Raw genomic sequence first — 13,038 nt, forward strand, 5'->3', positions numbered from 1 at the left:
CTTTACCAAATACTTAAGTGGGAGCTTTGCCTTTAAGAGTTCACTTCACATCTTGCTGCTCTTTCTCGCTGTAAAATGTAGAAAAAAATACAAAGATATTACGAATCAAGAGTGTCCTTTGATTAAATTAAAAGATAATATTTAATAATTGTTCACTTGCGGATAAAAGACTTTGATGTTTGTCAATGCCAATGTACGTGTAGTCTTGTATTTACTTCTATCAAGAGAATATAACATGAATTTATTTTCTCTTCCTTCTATACTCCTTCCCTCGATAATATTTTTTGCAGATTTATTTTTAAATGGAACAAGTCTACTTTCGAATAAAATAAACACAGATCACGCTAAACGTATGGTTATCAGGGATTCCTTGTGACGGAAGCTCCTCGTTTCATAAACAAGAACTAAAGTTTTTCTTTCAATGTTTTTACTATTTTTTCGTGTTACGAACTAAAGTTACGAACAAACCATACTTTCGACAAAAACACAATTGGTTTCGTTGATATGCAGATACCTGAATTTAGCAACGTTTACATGTCTTCTTGCAAGTTGCCTGTACCCACGAATGCCATGAGCAGTACTTAGTCCAATACGGGCAGTAACTGTGCCCATCGACACAACCTAGTCACAAAAATTACATTAATTAGTATATGCCACGCAGGTAAAAAGGGCTTAATTTTTCGCGCACCTTGATTCGTCAGTTTGACAGTGATTAAAAAGTATTATTCACCTTCGAGCCACCAAAGAGACAAAATCGGTCTTTGAGTAGAACCCCTGACCATTTTTCGGTATATTGACAGATAAAATCTAATACATTGCTTTGTGTTTGGTGTATTCTAAAACAATTAGTAACCTCAATATTAATGATAGTGATGGACATTTAACTCCCTGTTTTGCGGTTCGGTAAATATCCACCACTATTCACCTTTACTGAGGTGAATGATTGTTAATTAATTTTAATTCAGTAAAAGTTATAAAGATAATAAAAGCAGTGATGATAATTATAGGAATAATGATAATGATAATAATAATGACAAGAATAATAAAAACGAACATCATCATGCCCCCCTGCGAGAGTTTTTCTTCCATCTTAACATTTAAATTGGCTTTACCAATAAAACATATGATTTGTGTGTGCCACGTTAATTTTAAAAGCTCCATTTTCACAAGCACCACAAGACTATGTTTTGCATTAACGTGTCACAGCGTATATTAAATCGTATCCAATAAAGTAATTCTGCTGGCCTGAATTTCTAAGAATTTATAAAACACTCTAATAATTAATCACATGAGTTTGTCGCACAATTTCTATTCCATGTATCATACTGACCGATGTACACATTATAATTTGAAGTTTACTTACTAACACTGCCCCCTCCACTGGTACCTTAAAGAAGTTAACAAATCATAACAATGTTAGCGCAATCAATCAACCGAATAGGTGATAGTTAATAAAGTCTGTGTTAGGTTACTTGGAGAATACAGAAAGGGAAAGTGATCCAATTTGGGGAAGCTTTGTGGGTTCCTCTTAGAGATAACCTTAGTTCAACGTCTTATTCTCTGAACATATTTCAGTACGGGGTTCAAATCCCGTATGATATTACTTCTATGAAATGGAATTATAAGACCCCCAGCATATACAGGTAAGGTAAAATATTGCTTTTTCGGGTAGAATATATAGATTTTACCATAGCAAGTTACTCAACTCTCACTTATAATCCTTATAGACTATAGCATTTTCAAAGAGTTAAACAGTTTGATAGTAAAATGTGAGGACATTGCTTTTCCACACGACCTTGGTCAATTTATTTTCCCCTCTCTCTTTCATACCAAGACTGCAAACTATATGATTTTTTTCAGATGCAAAATATCATGTTCGCTTGTTAGACGCCTTAAGATTATGCGTGGCTCTCTCCCCACTAAAGCCATGAAATTACCTGACTTCTTCCTGTTGATCCATTCAATGAAGCTACTCAGACGAGCGAACACAGTGTAGTGATCTGTTCTGCACATCCTGTGACCCCAGCTTACAGCGCCACGCAACACCCATCTCCCTTTCTCCGCGCAAACAAAAGGTCCACCACTGTCGCCCTATAGTAAATCATATGTTAAAACGAAAATCTATATATGTTGTGTTTTTTCGGTGTCAATGGAATCCACTGTTTATTTAATATGTGTTTATTCACTTAGTTGCGAAATTTTGACGGGGGGGCCCACTTCAGCTTTGAGCTTTGGTTTAAATTGGGGCCTGTATAAATAATAACAAGGCCAAACACAACACGGGGAGCTAAATTCCCTACTCTTTGCAAGAAGTGCATAGGTCCCACTCTAACGTTTCCTGCTAACTAGTGTAGAGAAGATGCAGGAGACAGGGCCAAATGTTAAATTTATCGTCCTTATCCGTGAAGACTACAATGTCTATCCAGTTACGGATGTTGTAACAAAGGCGACAAATTCTCCTCGGTTATTCTAAGACCCTGACAATTGGTCCGGTCTGGGGTTTGACTACTCAACCTCCCGCAGGCAGCTCGGCGCTTTACGGTATGATTCGACCCAGTAGGAGCAATAAGAAAAGCTTAAAGATGTTTTACTGGTGGAAGTGTTTCGGAGCAGTCAAGTGCATTAAAATGAAGAACCCACCGTGCTTGTATAGATAGTGCACGGACAAGCTCGTAAGGCCAGCAGGGGTAAATTGCGCCAATTTACGTGCAAAGGATGCCTTTATTATACCTGTTACTGCGCATTTCACCAACACCACCAAAGTTCAAAATTGATCAACGAAGATTGATTTTGCGATGGTATCAATCATGTTGTAAACCTCATGTGAAGTAGGTGTGATGTTCCAGAGAGAGAAGATCAAAAGATTATGTGTGGAGTTGCAATTAGAGCAAATCTATCCATGTTGTTTATCTCAGGTTTTAATTGTAGACTGCAAGTTTGACACTGGGCTTCAGAGTTGACATGTAACGAAGAGGCTCGGTGGTTTTTGTTCAATCAAAGGGATTATTTAATTACCTGACATCCTCCTTTTCCTTGACCTCCGGCACATATCATTGAGGTATCATCAACAGGAAGCAAACGTCCGTTGATTCTGCTGCAATCACTGTGCGAAGCAACCGGCAGTCGAGCCTGCTGGAGAATGTTCGCTGCAGTTCCACCTCCAACAGTTCTTCCCCAGCCTACAAACGTAAACGATCATATTGCTGTAAATATCCTGATTGTAGTGTTTCATTTAGTGACAATTTTAATCAATAACCTCTAACATGTTACTTCTAGATAACTTCGAGCTGACAAGGAAAATTTCTACAGTTTCTTTGGTATGAAACGATTGAATTTAAACACACCAGGTTTGGTAGTACAGCTGAAAATGAGTGCTACACGCAGATCTCAATTACCAGTAATATAGCATTGTGTTCCTGCTGGAATGCGGCTCCTAGACTCTGGTAGACACACCGTATTAACTTTAGAGCTGGCTGATATGGGCCTTTCAAGCTGAAGAAGTGCAATATCATTTCGCAGATGTCTCCCACTGTATCCTTCATGTTTGAATAATTTCTTTAAGCGATGGGTCTGCTGTACTGCTGTGGATCCAAGCCGACTATGAGCACCTGACAGAGCAATTTTAAATTGAAAAAGTTTAGCAAAAAATGTATCCAAAAGCAACTAATTATTTCAAGTAAAACTGAGATATTGAGATCTATATTGCCAAAAAGCTGGGATGGTAACAACAGAAACATATAAATCAGATATAAATTCTCCAGTTTTCGTTTTCTTTTAATTTCATTCCTTAAGTAGGCAAAACATCGCGAAAACTCTTTTTCTTCTTCTGTTCAATTTGCGGCTTGCTTAGTTCCCCTTTTCTCTTCAACTGTAGTACGTATTCTCTTTAATTTCTGATTTACATATTGTAATCCAGCAATTGGGAAACTAGTTTACGCAGACTTACCCACGACTACAGTGTATCCACTTGGATTCGGGTTCCTATCGACACAATGGGCGGCAGTGACGACCCAGTCCTTGTCTATGAGAGATCCTCCACATATGTGACGTCCATTTACTCTGAGTGAAATCTGCCAGGGCCAAGAGTGTGGAGAGGCATTTTCCCCATTAACGACTCTAGCCGTATATGGTTTGACTCCACAACCTACACAATGAAGAAGGCTTTTAATTTTATGGTGATATTACTAGATGAGAGGTAGAGATTCAGCCATGTTGGTTAATGCAATCTGACTAATCATTCAAGAAGGCAAGCACTAATGCGTAATGATTATCATGATGTGTAACCCTAGATATTTGCCTCAAAACACAGCAACCAATTTGTGGTATATATCAACGCTTATATATGAGCTTTCGATGGGAAACTTGTTTGAGATAAGTACCGTTTGGGTCGCATAATCGAAAAGACTTCGAAAGACTGAGTATTTAGTGATCATATGCGAGTTTGATTAATACCTTTAGAATGCGAAACTCCAAGCAACAAAAGTGCAGCTCCGATCCAGAGATTCATGCTGGCTGAATGATATCTATTTGAGATTGGTCCTTGTTTTATAGACTATATTATCTTTGATGGTGTTTCTCGCTTGGAAATCCTGTGCAAACATTACTTCTTTTAACTTTCGTAACGGTCTTTAAGATCTTACCCTATCGATGATTCAGGTGGAGAAGATGTTTAACTAATGACATCCAAACCTTTTCACTTTTAATTTGCGCTATCGTCAGGTTCTCTTTAAATGCAAATTGTTTTCAGCTATTTTTCATTAAAATATGTGAGTTAAAGTACCCATTATTTGTCTTAACCTACATGGATTACACAGGTGGCTAAGCTGCCTTTTTCAATAATACCTATTTCTTTCTTGTTTCAATTAGCAGTGTTAGCAAAAATTATTCACAGGCAGTTGTTTTGAATAATTATATATATATACATGCCATAAGTTATAACTTCGAATACAAAGAGCATTTGATTCTAAAGGATTAATCAGGTGGCTAGAGTTGAAAACACTTTGTTTTGCGCTATTATGAAATAATGGTCGATTTCAGATGGAAAGGTTTTTCAAACGTTTCTACCTGGAATCATCTTGTTTGGGAATGGTGAAAAAAAACCTGCGTATTGTAAGTCGCAAACGGAAGATGGGCTTAGAAATGGTTCAGTAAATATCATACTATCGACTTCCCAAATTTCATCTGGGCTTATCAGTCTAATTTCCTCACAACTAATTTTATGATGGCAAATTCTGACACCCCACTTACACTTTTGCTATTCAACAAGGTTGAGTTCTACCGTCCAGTTCATTTAAAAAGCGAATCTTGTTTATCTTGCTCTGTATTTTCTTTTATATTCTTTTTCATTTCTTTAACATAGGTCTGCCTTTTCGCCTGAAATTTTTATTTCATTTGAGGTATTCATACTGAACTGCATTAAATAAACTTCGAACTTAAATCAAAGGTTAACTATGAGAGAGAGTCGTCTGTTTATTTGCTCATAAAATCAGGAAAATGCTGTACGGAAGAGTTATCGAAGTAGTTTAATTAAATGTATACCAAGAGTAATTCAATTCTATTTTAATCCCGCTCAGAATGTTTCGCTTGGCTTGGAATAAATTAGAATTTTCGCAAAGTGAACGAAACAGATCATCATTAATTAAAGGAGTCTGAGTGTTGTTTTAAAACCAGACCCAATAAAACAACAGAGGAGAAAAAAAATTTATCAAAGGGAAAGTGTCTTTTGGTTATCGAAATTTACCTGGTTTCTGCCTGGCTTCTACGTGGTTTTACCTAGTTTTCGCTGAACGTTTGGCTGTTTCTTGAAGCCTGAAAAGTTGTTGTTTTAACCGTTTAAGAACAAAAACAAAAAAAAATAGAAGCATTTTAAGTAATGATTGGGCATTGCTTTGATACCATATTAACCAAATTTTAGGAGGAAATGTGATAGTATCGAGCAATATCGAAACCTTTTTGAGTAGCCTCGAAATGCACCGGAGTCACCCAAGGAAACAAAATTTGAGGCATCATTTTTTAAATACGTCGCAATTGAAGTAAGTAGCCATTTAAGCAGCCAGTAAATATTTTGCCTATCACATGTACAAATCAATTCCGATAGAAGAAAAAAGTCGTTTTTTTCGGGCCTGAGAGTGCTCTTATTTTGTCTTTAGAGTGTCCCGTGAACTGGTAACGAATTAGCGGGTGATGACGCAGAAAACTGTGAAAACTCTCAGTTGACACCTAAAAATCTCTCCATCTCTTGCATTTTGTACCTACCTTCAGCAAGCTCTACCGAGGGTTGTAATATATCGTACTCAAGTGGTAGAGAAGAAATGGAAGTTACGAGTACGGTTCAGCCCTAAGAAGCAGAACTGCGTGCATCAAACGAAGATTTCGACGAAGTCTGACAAAGAAGGTTTCTCGCCTGCAGTTTTTAGGTCAAGATAAGGACAAAAAATTTCTTTTACTGAATGTTTACTTTGCTGCGTTGTGTTTTTTTTTTCCTATGGTGAATTAAGAATGTTCGTTTCTGTTGCCATAACATTTTATTCCTTAGCAATATGTGTGGGCAAAGTTCCCCTCGGTCAGTGCTCTGAGGTTTTGTCGCTGTAGAGAAATTTCCCTAGTAAACCGAATCGGCTAACTTTTGACAAAAAAATCGGCTGTATCACGAGGCACGATGATTTTTCACTGAGGAGTCATCGGGCAGCTTCACTGCAAGTTGCTCCTTTCCTCACAGATTGCGAGGGCAGATCGTCGCGATCGTCGAGCCGGTCAAACCGAACGGAAAACGAGTGAGTGCTTAGTCATCTGATTCGAGTTAATTTCATATGGGGATTTTAATAGAGAGACACTTCTTTAGTTTAAGTGCAGCGTTGCCGTATGACCCATTCCGCTCAAAGGAAATAACTGACATCAGTATTATAATTATTTCTTACGCATCGACTTTCACACAACACTTGGATTCGCAATCATCTAATCCAATAAAATTTGTGCTTCTTTATTTATCTCGTTGAAGCGTTGTTATCACAATGACATTGCTGCTGTTGATACTTTTAGTTTCTTTAGGGAAGGGGAAATTGATGGCTCGTGGGATGGATTTTCGGAAACCTCGGTTAAGAGAATACATGGCCTCTTCGAGCTTGTGTACATGCCAGTATCCGCCAGAGGTTTTGCACTGTTCACGCAGCAGGTTATCGGTAAGCTTGAACTTCATTAAAAATGATGTTTTTCTTTTGTTAAAATACGATGGAAATTACAATTGGTAGGATTTTCATACGATAAGAAAAGTGCAAATGTAGTCATTTGGAAAGATAGTACATCTCAAGTGCGTGAAATAAACAATAATAAGGAGCTCACTATTCTTCGCTTGCAAAATGTCAGCCGAAAAGAATCTTGAACAATCGTGTTCGGTGTGGGAACAGACCCCCTAATCAGCATTTCTTTTCAGCTGAATTCATTGGAAATTTTCCCCTGATTTGACTAACAATATGTGTTCGTAACAGGCGCCTTCGAAGCCGGTGTGGAGCCGACGACATTGAAGAGCAAAAGCTCGACGATCGCAACGCGTCCATTTTGGCCATACAGCTACATTCTTTGAAAAGTAATGTATAGAACTACCCGGTATATGTGTATTATTCTTGTAACTAACATCATTTGGCTCTCCGGCTACGCAATACGTTCGTCCTTTCTTCTTGATTTCTCCTTTCTCCACCATTGTTGCCGACATGTCTTTATAGTTTTCTACGTCACAGCTATGTAACATGATTGTTTTGGCCGCGCGTTAAATAATGACACTTTTTGGCCGCCAAATCGTACTTTCAATACACAAAAAAAGTCAAGGAGAACTCGTTAGCTCCTAAGGTTGATTATTCCTAATTTTAAAAAACAGCTATCAAACAGAAAATGTAAAAAAAAAATTCGTGTCATGGTGACAATTTCTCTTCAAGAAGCTTTGGCTATTTTTTTTTTAATCTAACCAGCCTAGGTCCCAATAGTAACTGAATAATGCATAAACGGAAATTACTAAAAGACCAATAGTTTAAACTTTTCACCCGGCTTAACATGAATATGTAAGTTCTCCATACTGTTCTCTATACATTTCTAAATGTACTGAGGAGATTTTAGATATATGAAAATATCTGAGGAGAATCTGGCTAACAATCAAGAGCTTAATTCTTGAGTTCACGACTATTTCCTATATTCTCTTGACCTAAATATTTGATTTAGTGGTGATATTGTTGGGAGCAATTATAGATCCCTATCACTCGTAGGGGGTTAAGGAGTTAAAATTTAGATTTCGCACGCGGCATTTGATTGACTGTATGTGAACACGATGTTAGTGATATTCTGATTTCTTCCCTCCCATTGGTTCTGGTTACTCAATGACCCCACTTTCATTATATGCATTCAAAATTTTATGTGGTAAATGCTACGTTGCTCATCACTATAAATTGGATACTACGAAGTATGTTGTTTAAAACACTTTAATTTGCTCTGTTCAAGTACATAAGTGAGAACTTTGCCTTAAATTCAGGTCGCTTCGAGCCTCGTGGGTTTTGATGGCTGTGAAATAAAGAGAAAAATGCAAAGATATGAATCATGTCAGTGTTTTCTTTAATTCAGTCAAATTGTAATCTTATATGATTGTTTACCCGCAGATAAAAGTATTCGACCTAGCAAATCTACTTCTGAAGAAAATAAACACTAAGATCACGTTTAGCTGGCCGAGAACTCGTGTGATGGAAGCTTCTCGATTCATAAACAAGAAATGAAGTGTTCTTTGATGCTTTCTAATATTTTTCTTTGCTTGATTTTAAGGTCGACAAGAGGTTTACGATTTACTAACTAGACTAACAAGATGATATGCTCAATAGAAAAACTAAATTAGATACCTGAATTTAGCAGAGTTTGCATGTCTTCATGCAATTTGTCCGCACATACGAATGCCATGGGCAGTACTGAGTCCAATAGCGACACCTTCGGTCCTTATCTATGCAATCTAGTCACAATAATTACATTAATTAGTACACACACAGGTGAATAGTGCTTTTCACGCTCGCTGATTGGCTGTTTCGGAACGTGATAAGCATGCAAATACCATTCACCTCCAAGCAGCCGAAGAGACAACATGGTACATCGAGATTAATTTAAGACCATTTTTTGGTATATTGACAGAGATAAACTGATTTCTTTGCCTTTTTTCTGATCCATTCTGAAACAATCATTCACCTCAGTGTTTGTGAGAGTGTGAGATTATTACGAAATTCAAAACATTTTTCTCGTAACATCCCGGAACGTGACAAAAAGTGAAATATTTTCTATTGTCCAACTTCAAAAAAGACTTTCAGGAGCCAATGGGTATATATAAAAAGCCTTTCACAATTACATAACCTATTATCTACTGACTGCTACGTATATAGTCCAGTTTGTTTGAAGGTCTGCGGTAACGCTTTGGCTGGTAATTCAGTAAAGCGAGCCCTGCCAGTATTGTATTTAATGGCTCGCGCGCGCCTATCGAAACAAAATCGGTAAAACGTTATTTTGTTTTCAAGCTTTTTAGTGATATACAGTTTTTAATGTTTTCTTTGAAAGGGCGTGCGTTGGACGCTTTTTCCAGGAGGCACCCTATTTTGTTGTTGGTAAACATACGAAAAGTTAATCAGGGCGTCACCTATGGCCATTCCAATCGAAGTTATAAGATGGTAACGAATGCCTACTTCATTTTGAGAGTAACTTTAAACTATGACTTCCCTTCTCTTTCTAAACCGTTTTCGTCACCACTCAAATTTCCAATGCATTAATTTAACTCGGAAGAACTGGTCGGTGTTAGCATTCTTGTGGAAGTCCGGAAACATACCTCCGTTCAAAGAGCTATCTGTAAATACTTTCTGGAAATTGACATATCTAGAGGCCATTATCTGAAAAATTTACCCCTTTTACTAATTTTCTCCTGATGTGTTATATATCATGCATTATATATTATATTGAGGTTTGCTTACTTCCTCCGCCTCCGCCGCCTCCGCCTCCGCCTCCACCTCCACCTCCACCTTGAAGAAAATAAAAGAAGGGATGATACTGTTAGTGTCACCTATAATTTCCGTAAGACCTCAGGAAATGCTGCAATAATAATGTCAAAGCATCAATAATAGTTGATTACAGGTGAAGATTAAGAGAATGAAAACAGGGTAGCCTTCCCTTAGTCCAAACAAGGTTTCTAACAATAACAAAAGGTCTTTCAAATACAAATTTTGCCGGAATACTTTGACATTCTTATTAGGTATGTCGTAATATTTGTATAGAAAATTATCTGTGCAAATGCAAAATTGCTCAGAATCAAGTGACTTTGAATGCTTTAAAACTCGTTATGAACTGGTTTCTTATGACGTTTTGTATGATATCCTCAGAGAAGATTGATAATTTACTCGTTCGTGATAGTTTTTCTAAAACCAGCTTCGTATCAATTTCTCGACATTTCGTACTGAACATAAAGCATTCTTCTGGACTGGACTCTAAGTAGGCTTACGAAGTTTTACCTGACTTCTTGCTGTTGATCCAGCTAATGAAGCTGCTTACACGAGCGAAAACCGTGTAGTGATCTGTCCTACACTGCGAATGACCCCAGCTCACAGCACCTCTCAACACCCATCGTCCACGCTCATTGCAAACAAAAGGCCCGCCACTGTCACCCTATGCAATTTTGTAGCAATAGATATAATGATAAAACATAATTATCCGTCAATCCAATGACTTCAAAAAGAAAGTCAATGAAAAGTGAGTTTATTTTTACTTCCAGTCACGGTTGATTGTGTAAGCCAAACTGGCCATTCATTTTGGGCTACAACTGTGTTCGGCCACACTTCAATGCAGGGGTGACCGCCGTTTCTAATTTTAAAGATTAATGTGTTATTCAATTACCTGGCATCCTCCTTTTCCTTGGCGTCCAGCACATACCATTGATCTCTCATCGACAGGAATCAGTCGTCCATTGACTCTGCTGCAGTCACGGTGTGAGGCAACTGGCAGCATAGCCTGTTGGAGAACGTCCGCTGCATTTCCGCCTCCAACAGTTCTTCCCCAGCCTACAAACGCAAATATGACACGTTTATTCAATTTTACCATGTATTTGATTTAATGGTCCTCAAAGCTTATATGTCTCAAAACAGATCGATGCCTCTGCAAAGCAGCATTGAATCAATTAAATAGCGAAAAATGAAGCATCGATAAAACTGTCTATCAAGTTTCACTAACCATTGAAAAGGGCAGTGACGGTGATGGTGTAAATACACAGAGCCTTTTCCATAATGTGGTTTTTCCCGCATTTTAAACATCATGAATTTACGGTTAAGACTGCCTATCGTCAAATTTCAATTTTTATACCATGTAACCTACTTGACAAATGAATGCTTTAGAGAAAACTTAACGAGATTTTTTTTATCAAAATAGCATACTTCTGATAGTTTTAATTGAAAGGACAGATATGCTGCTACACCGAACAAAATACCAATCTTCGTCTCCGCAATTTCAAAGTGTGTATGAAATTATATCGCTGGATTACATTTTGAGGTTCAAAAACAAATTATTTCCAAATTTACTCAAAATTTATGTGCAAACGAAATTACGGTTTGAGAGTTAAACTGCAGAAACTTGAAAATACCAATTTCATCAAGATATCTAGAATTGAAGTGCGAAATCTATAACGGAGAAGACTAAGAAGCAAATGCAGTCAACTCTGCACGAGGAGTCCTAACCATTGGAAAAGCCCATCACAAAGGAAAAAGTCTGCTTAATACGGCCGGCAAAACAAATTTACTAGATCTGGTATAGGAATAATTATGTTCAAATCATTCAAACAAATTCTAGTTACCTGTAATATAGCATTGCGATCCTGCTGGAATCCGACTCCCAGAAGCTGGTAAACACACCGTGTTGACTTTAGGACTGGGTGATATAGACCCAGCAAGCTGCAGAAGTGCTATGTCATTTCGCAGATTTCTCATACTGAATCCTTCATGTTTAAACAGTTGTCTCAAACGAAAGGTCCTCTGCACTTGTGTTGATCCTGTTCGACGGTGGGCTCCTAAAGACGTCATTATTGCAAAAACATTTATTTTAACAGATGGTAAGTCAGCTCAAGTAAAACTGGGAGGTTGAAAAGACAAGGAAACGGGGATGTTAGCATCAAGAACATTTAATTTGATTGATCAATAAAGTGATTGTGATTGGAAAAGTCTTTTTCGAACACTCTTTTTCTTCTTCTGTCTAATTCTCAACTTTTCCCACATCTTAAACGATGTTTCCCCTTCTATTACTGAGTTGCAGAATTACCCAAGTTTGTAACTTTTGAAAATGTGAAAACCAGAGGATAAGTAACGAGTTTAGTTTCTCCTTTTTTACTGTTCTTTGGTTTTTTCTTGTTTCTTTAATTTGTTTGTTTGTTTTCTTCTTGGTATACCATCGACTTACCCACGACTACAGTGTATCCACTCGGTCTCGGGTTTCTATCCACACAATGGGCGGCAGTCACGACCCATTCCCTATCGATGAGAGATCCTCCACATATGTGACGTCCATTTACTCTGAGAGAAATCTGCCAGGGCCAGGAGTGTGGAGTGGCATTTTCCCCATTCACGACTCTAGCTGAAAATGGTTTGTTTCCACAACCTGCAAAATACAGCAACATCTAGACGAGTTTTAGTTATTCAAGTTCGTCAAGTGGCCTAGGGCTAAACAGTTTTAGATAACTAATCCTTCAGATATCAATAAGCATTCAAAAACACAGGCCTAAGAGAGCGCTAATTGGAGTTAAAAATGATTTTTCACTCATGAAAATAAGTGAGATACGTTATTATTCTGCTCGGCATTCTCAGATAGATGCAAAGAAAAAAGATCTGTAATACGCACCTTGAGAATATGAGAATGAAAGACACAAAAGTGTCACTCCGATCCAGAGATTCATCTTGACTGAAATGATCTCCAGTTTGGTACCAACCTTGGGTTGATGCCTTTCTTATGTACTTTAGTGTGATCTCAGCTACCCCTCACCGGAAATCTTTCTCA

The 13,038-nt window shown here is 37.7% G+C and overlaps 2 protein-coding genes across 3 annotated transcripts; both read right to left on the reverse strand.

Moving 5' to 3' along the window:
• LOC136276845 (chymotrypsinogen B-like) lies at window positions 1-4,507 on the reverse strand. The gene is made up of 8 exons (XM_066172709.1): window positions 4,453-4,507; window positions 3,947-4,144; window positions 3,396-3,608; window positions 3,016-3,179; window positions 1,938-2,091; window positions 1,364-1,387; window positions 515-621; window positions 1-68 (listed from the first exon to the last, which is right to left on the reverse strand). The coding sequence occupies exons 1-7, from the start codon at window positions 4,505-4,507 to the stop codon at window positions 521-523; spliced, it is 909 nt and encodes a 302-aa protein (XP_066028806.1). The 3' UTR covers window positions 1-68; window positions 515-520.
• A 3,942-nt stretch (window positions 4,508-8,449) lies between these two features.
• Window positions 8,450-13,038, reverse strand: LOC131798859 (chymotrypsinogen B-like). 2 transcript variants are annotated; one of them, XM_059116522.2, is made up of 8 exons: window positions 12,883-13,038; window positions 12,445-12,642; window positions 11,846-12,058; window positions 10,897-11,060; window positions 10,515-10,668; window positions 9,981-10,016; window positions 8,874-8,980; window positions 8,450-8,544 (listed from the first exon to the last, which is right to left on the reverse strand). In XM_059116522.2, exons 1-7 carry the CDS (start codon window positions 12,935-12,937, stop codon window positions 8,880-8,882), a joined length of 921 nt encoding a protein of 306 aa, XP_058972505.2. In that variant the 5' UTR covers window positions 12,938-13,038; the 3' UTR covers window positions 8,450-8,544; window positions 8,874-8,879. The 2 variants fall into 2 exon arrangements, with proteins under 2 accessions (XP_058972505.2, XP_058972504.2); XM_059116521.2 differs by having other exon boundaries at window positions 9,981-10,028.

This window comes from Pocillopora verrucosa, chromosome 9 (genome assembly GCF_036669915.1).
Source record: "Pocillopora verrucosa isolate sample1 chromosome 9, ASM3666991v2, whole genome shotgun sequence".
Lineage (NCBI taxonomy): Eukaryota > Metazoa > Cnidaria > Anthozoa > Scleractinia > Pocilloporidae > Pocillopora > Pocillopora verrucosa.

What these genes read in the sequence shown, in the direction of transcription:
- LOC136276845 (XM_066172709.1), bottom strand. Translation starts at nt 4,507, where the DNA reads ATGAATCTCTGGATCGGAGCTGCACTTTTGTTGCTTGGAGTTTCGCAT. An exon ending in AAGGAAAAGGAGGATGTCAG is followed by an intron (nt 2,092 to 3,015) that starts GTAATTAAATAA and finishes GATTTACTATAG; the next exon opens with GGCGACAGTGGTGGACCTTT. An exon ending in CAGTGGAGGGGGCAGTGTTA is followed by an intron (nt 622 to 1,363) that starts GTAAGTAAACTT and finishes TTTTGTGACTAG; the next exon opens with GTTGTGTCGATGGGCACAGT.
- LOC131798859 (XM_059116521.2), bottom strand. Translation starts at nt 12,937, where the DNA reads ATGAATCTCTGGATCGGAGTGACACTTTTGTGTCTTTCATTCTCATAT. An exon ending in TTCATTCTCATATTCTCAAG is followed by an intron (nt 12,643 to 12,882) that starts GTGCGTATTACA and finishes TGTATTTTGCAG; the next exon opens with GTTGTGGAAACAAACCATTT. An exon ending in AGGCGGCGGAGGCGGAGGAA is followed by an intron (nt 8,981 to 9,980) that starts GTAAGCAAACCT and finishes TATTGTGACTAG; the next exon opens with ATTGCATAGATAAGGACCGA.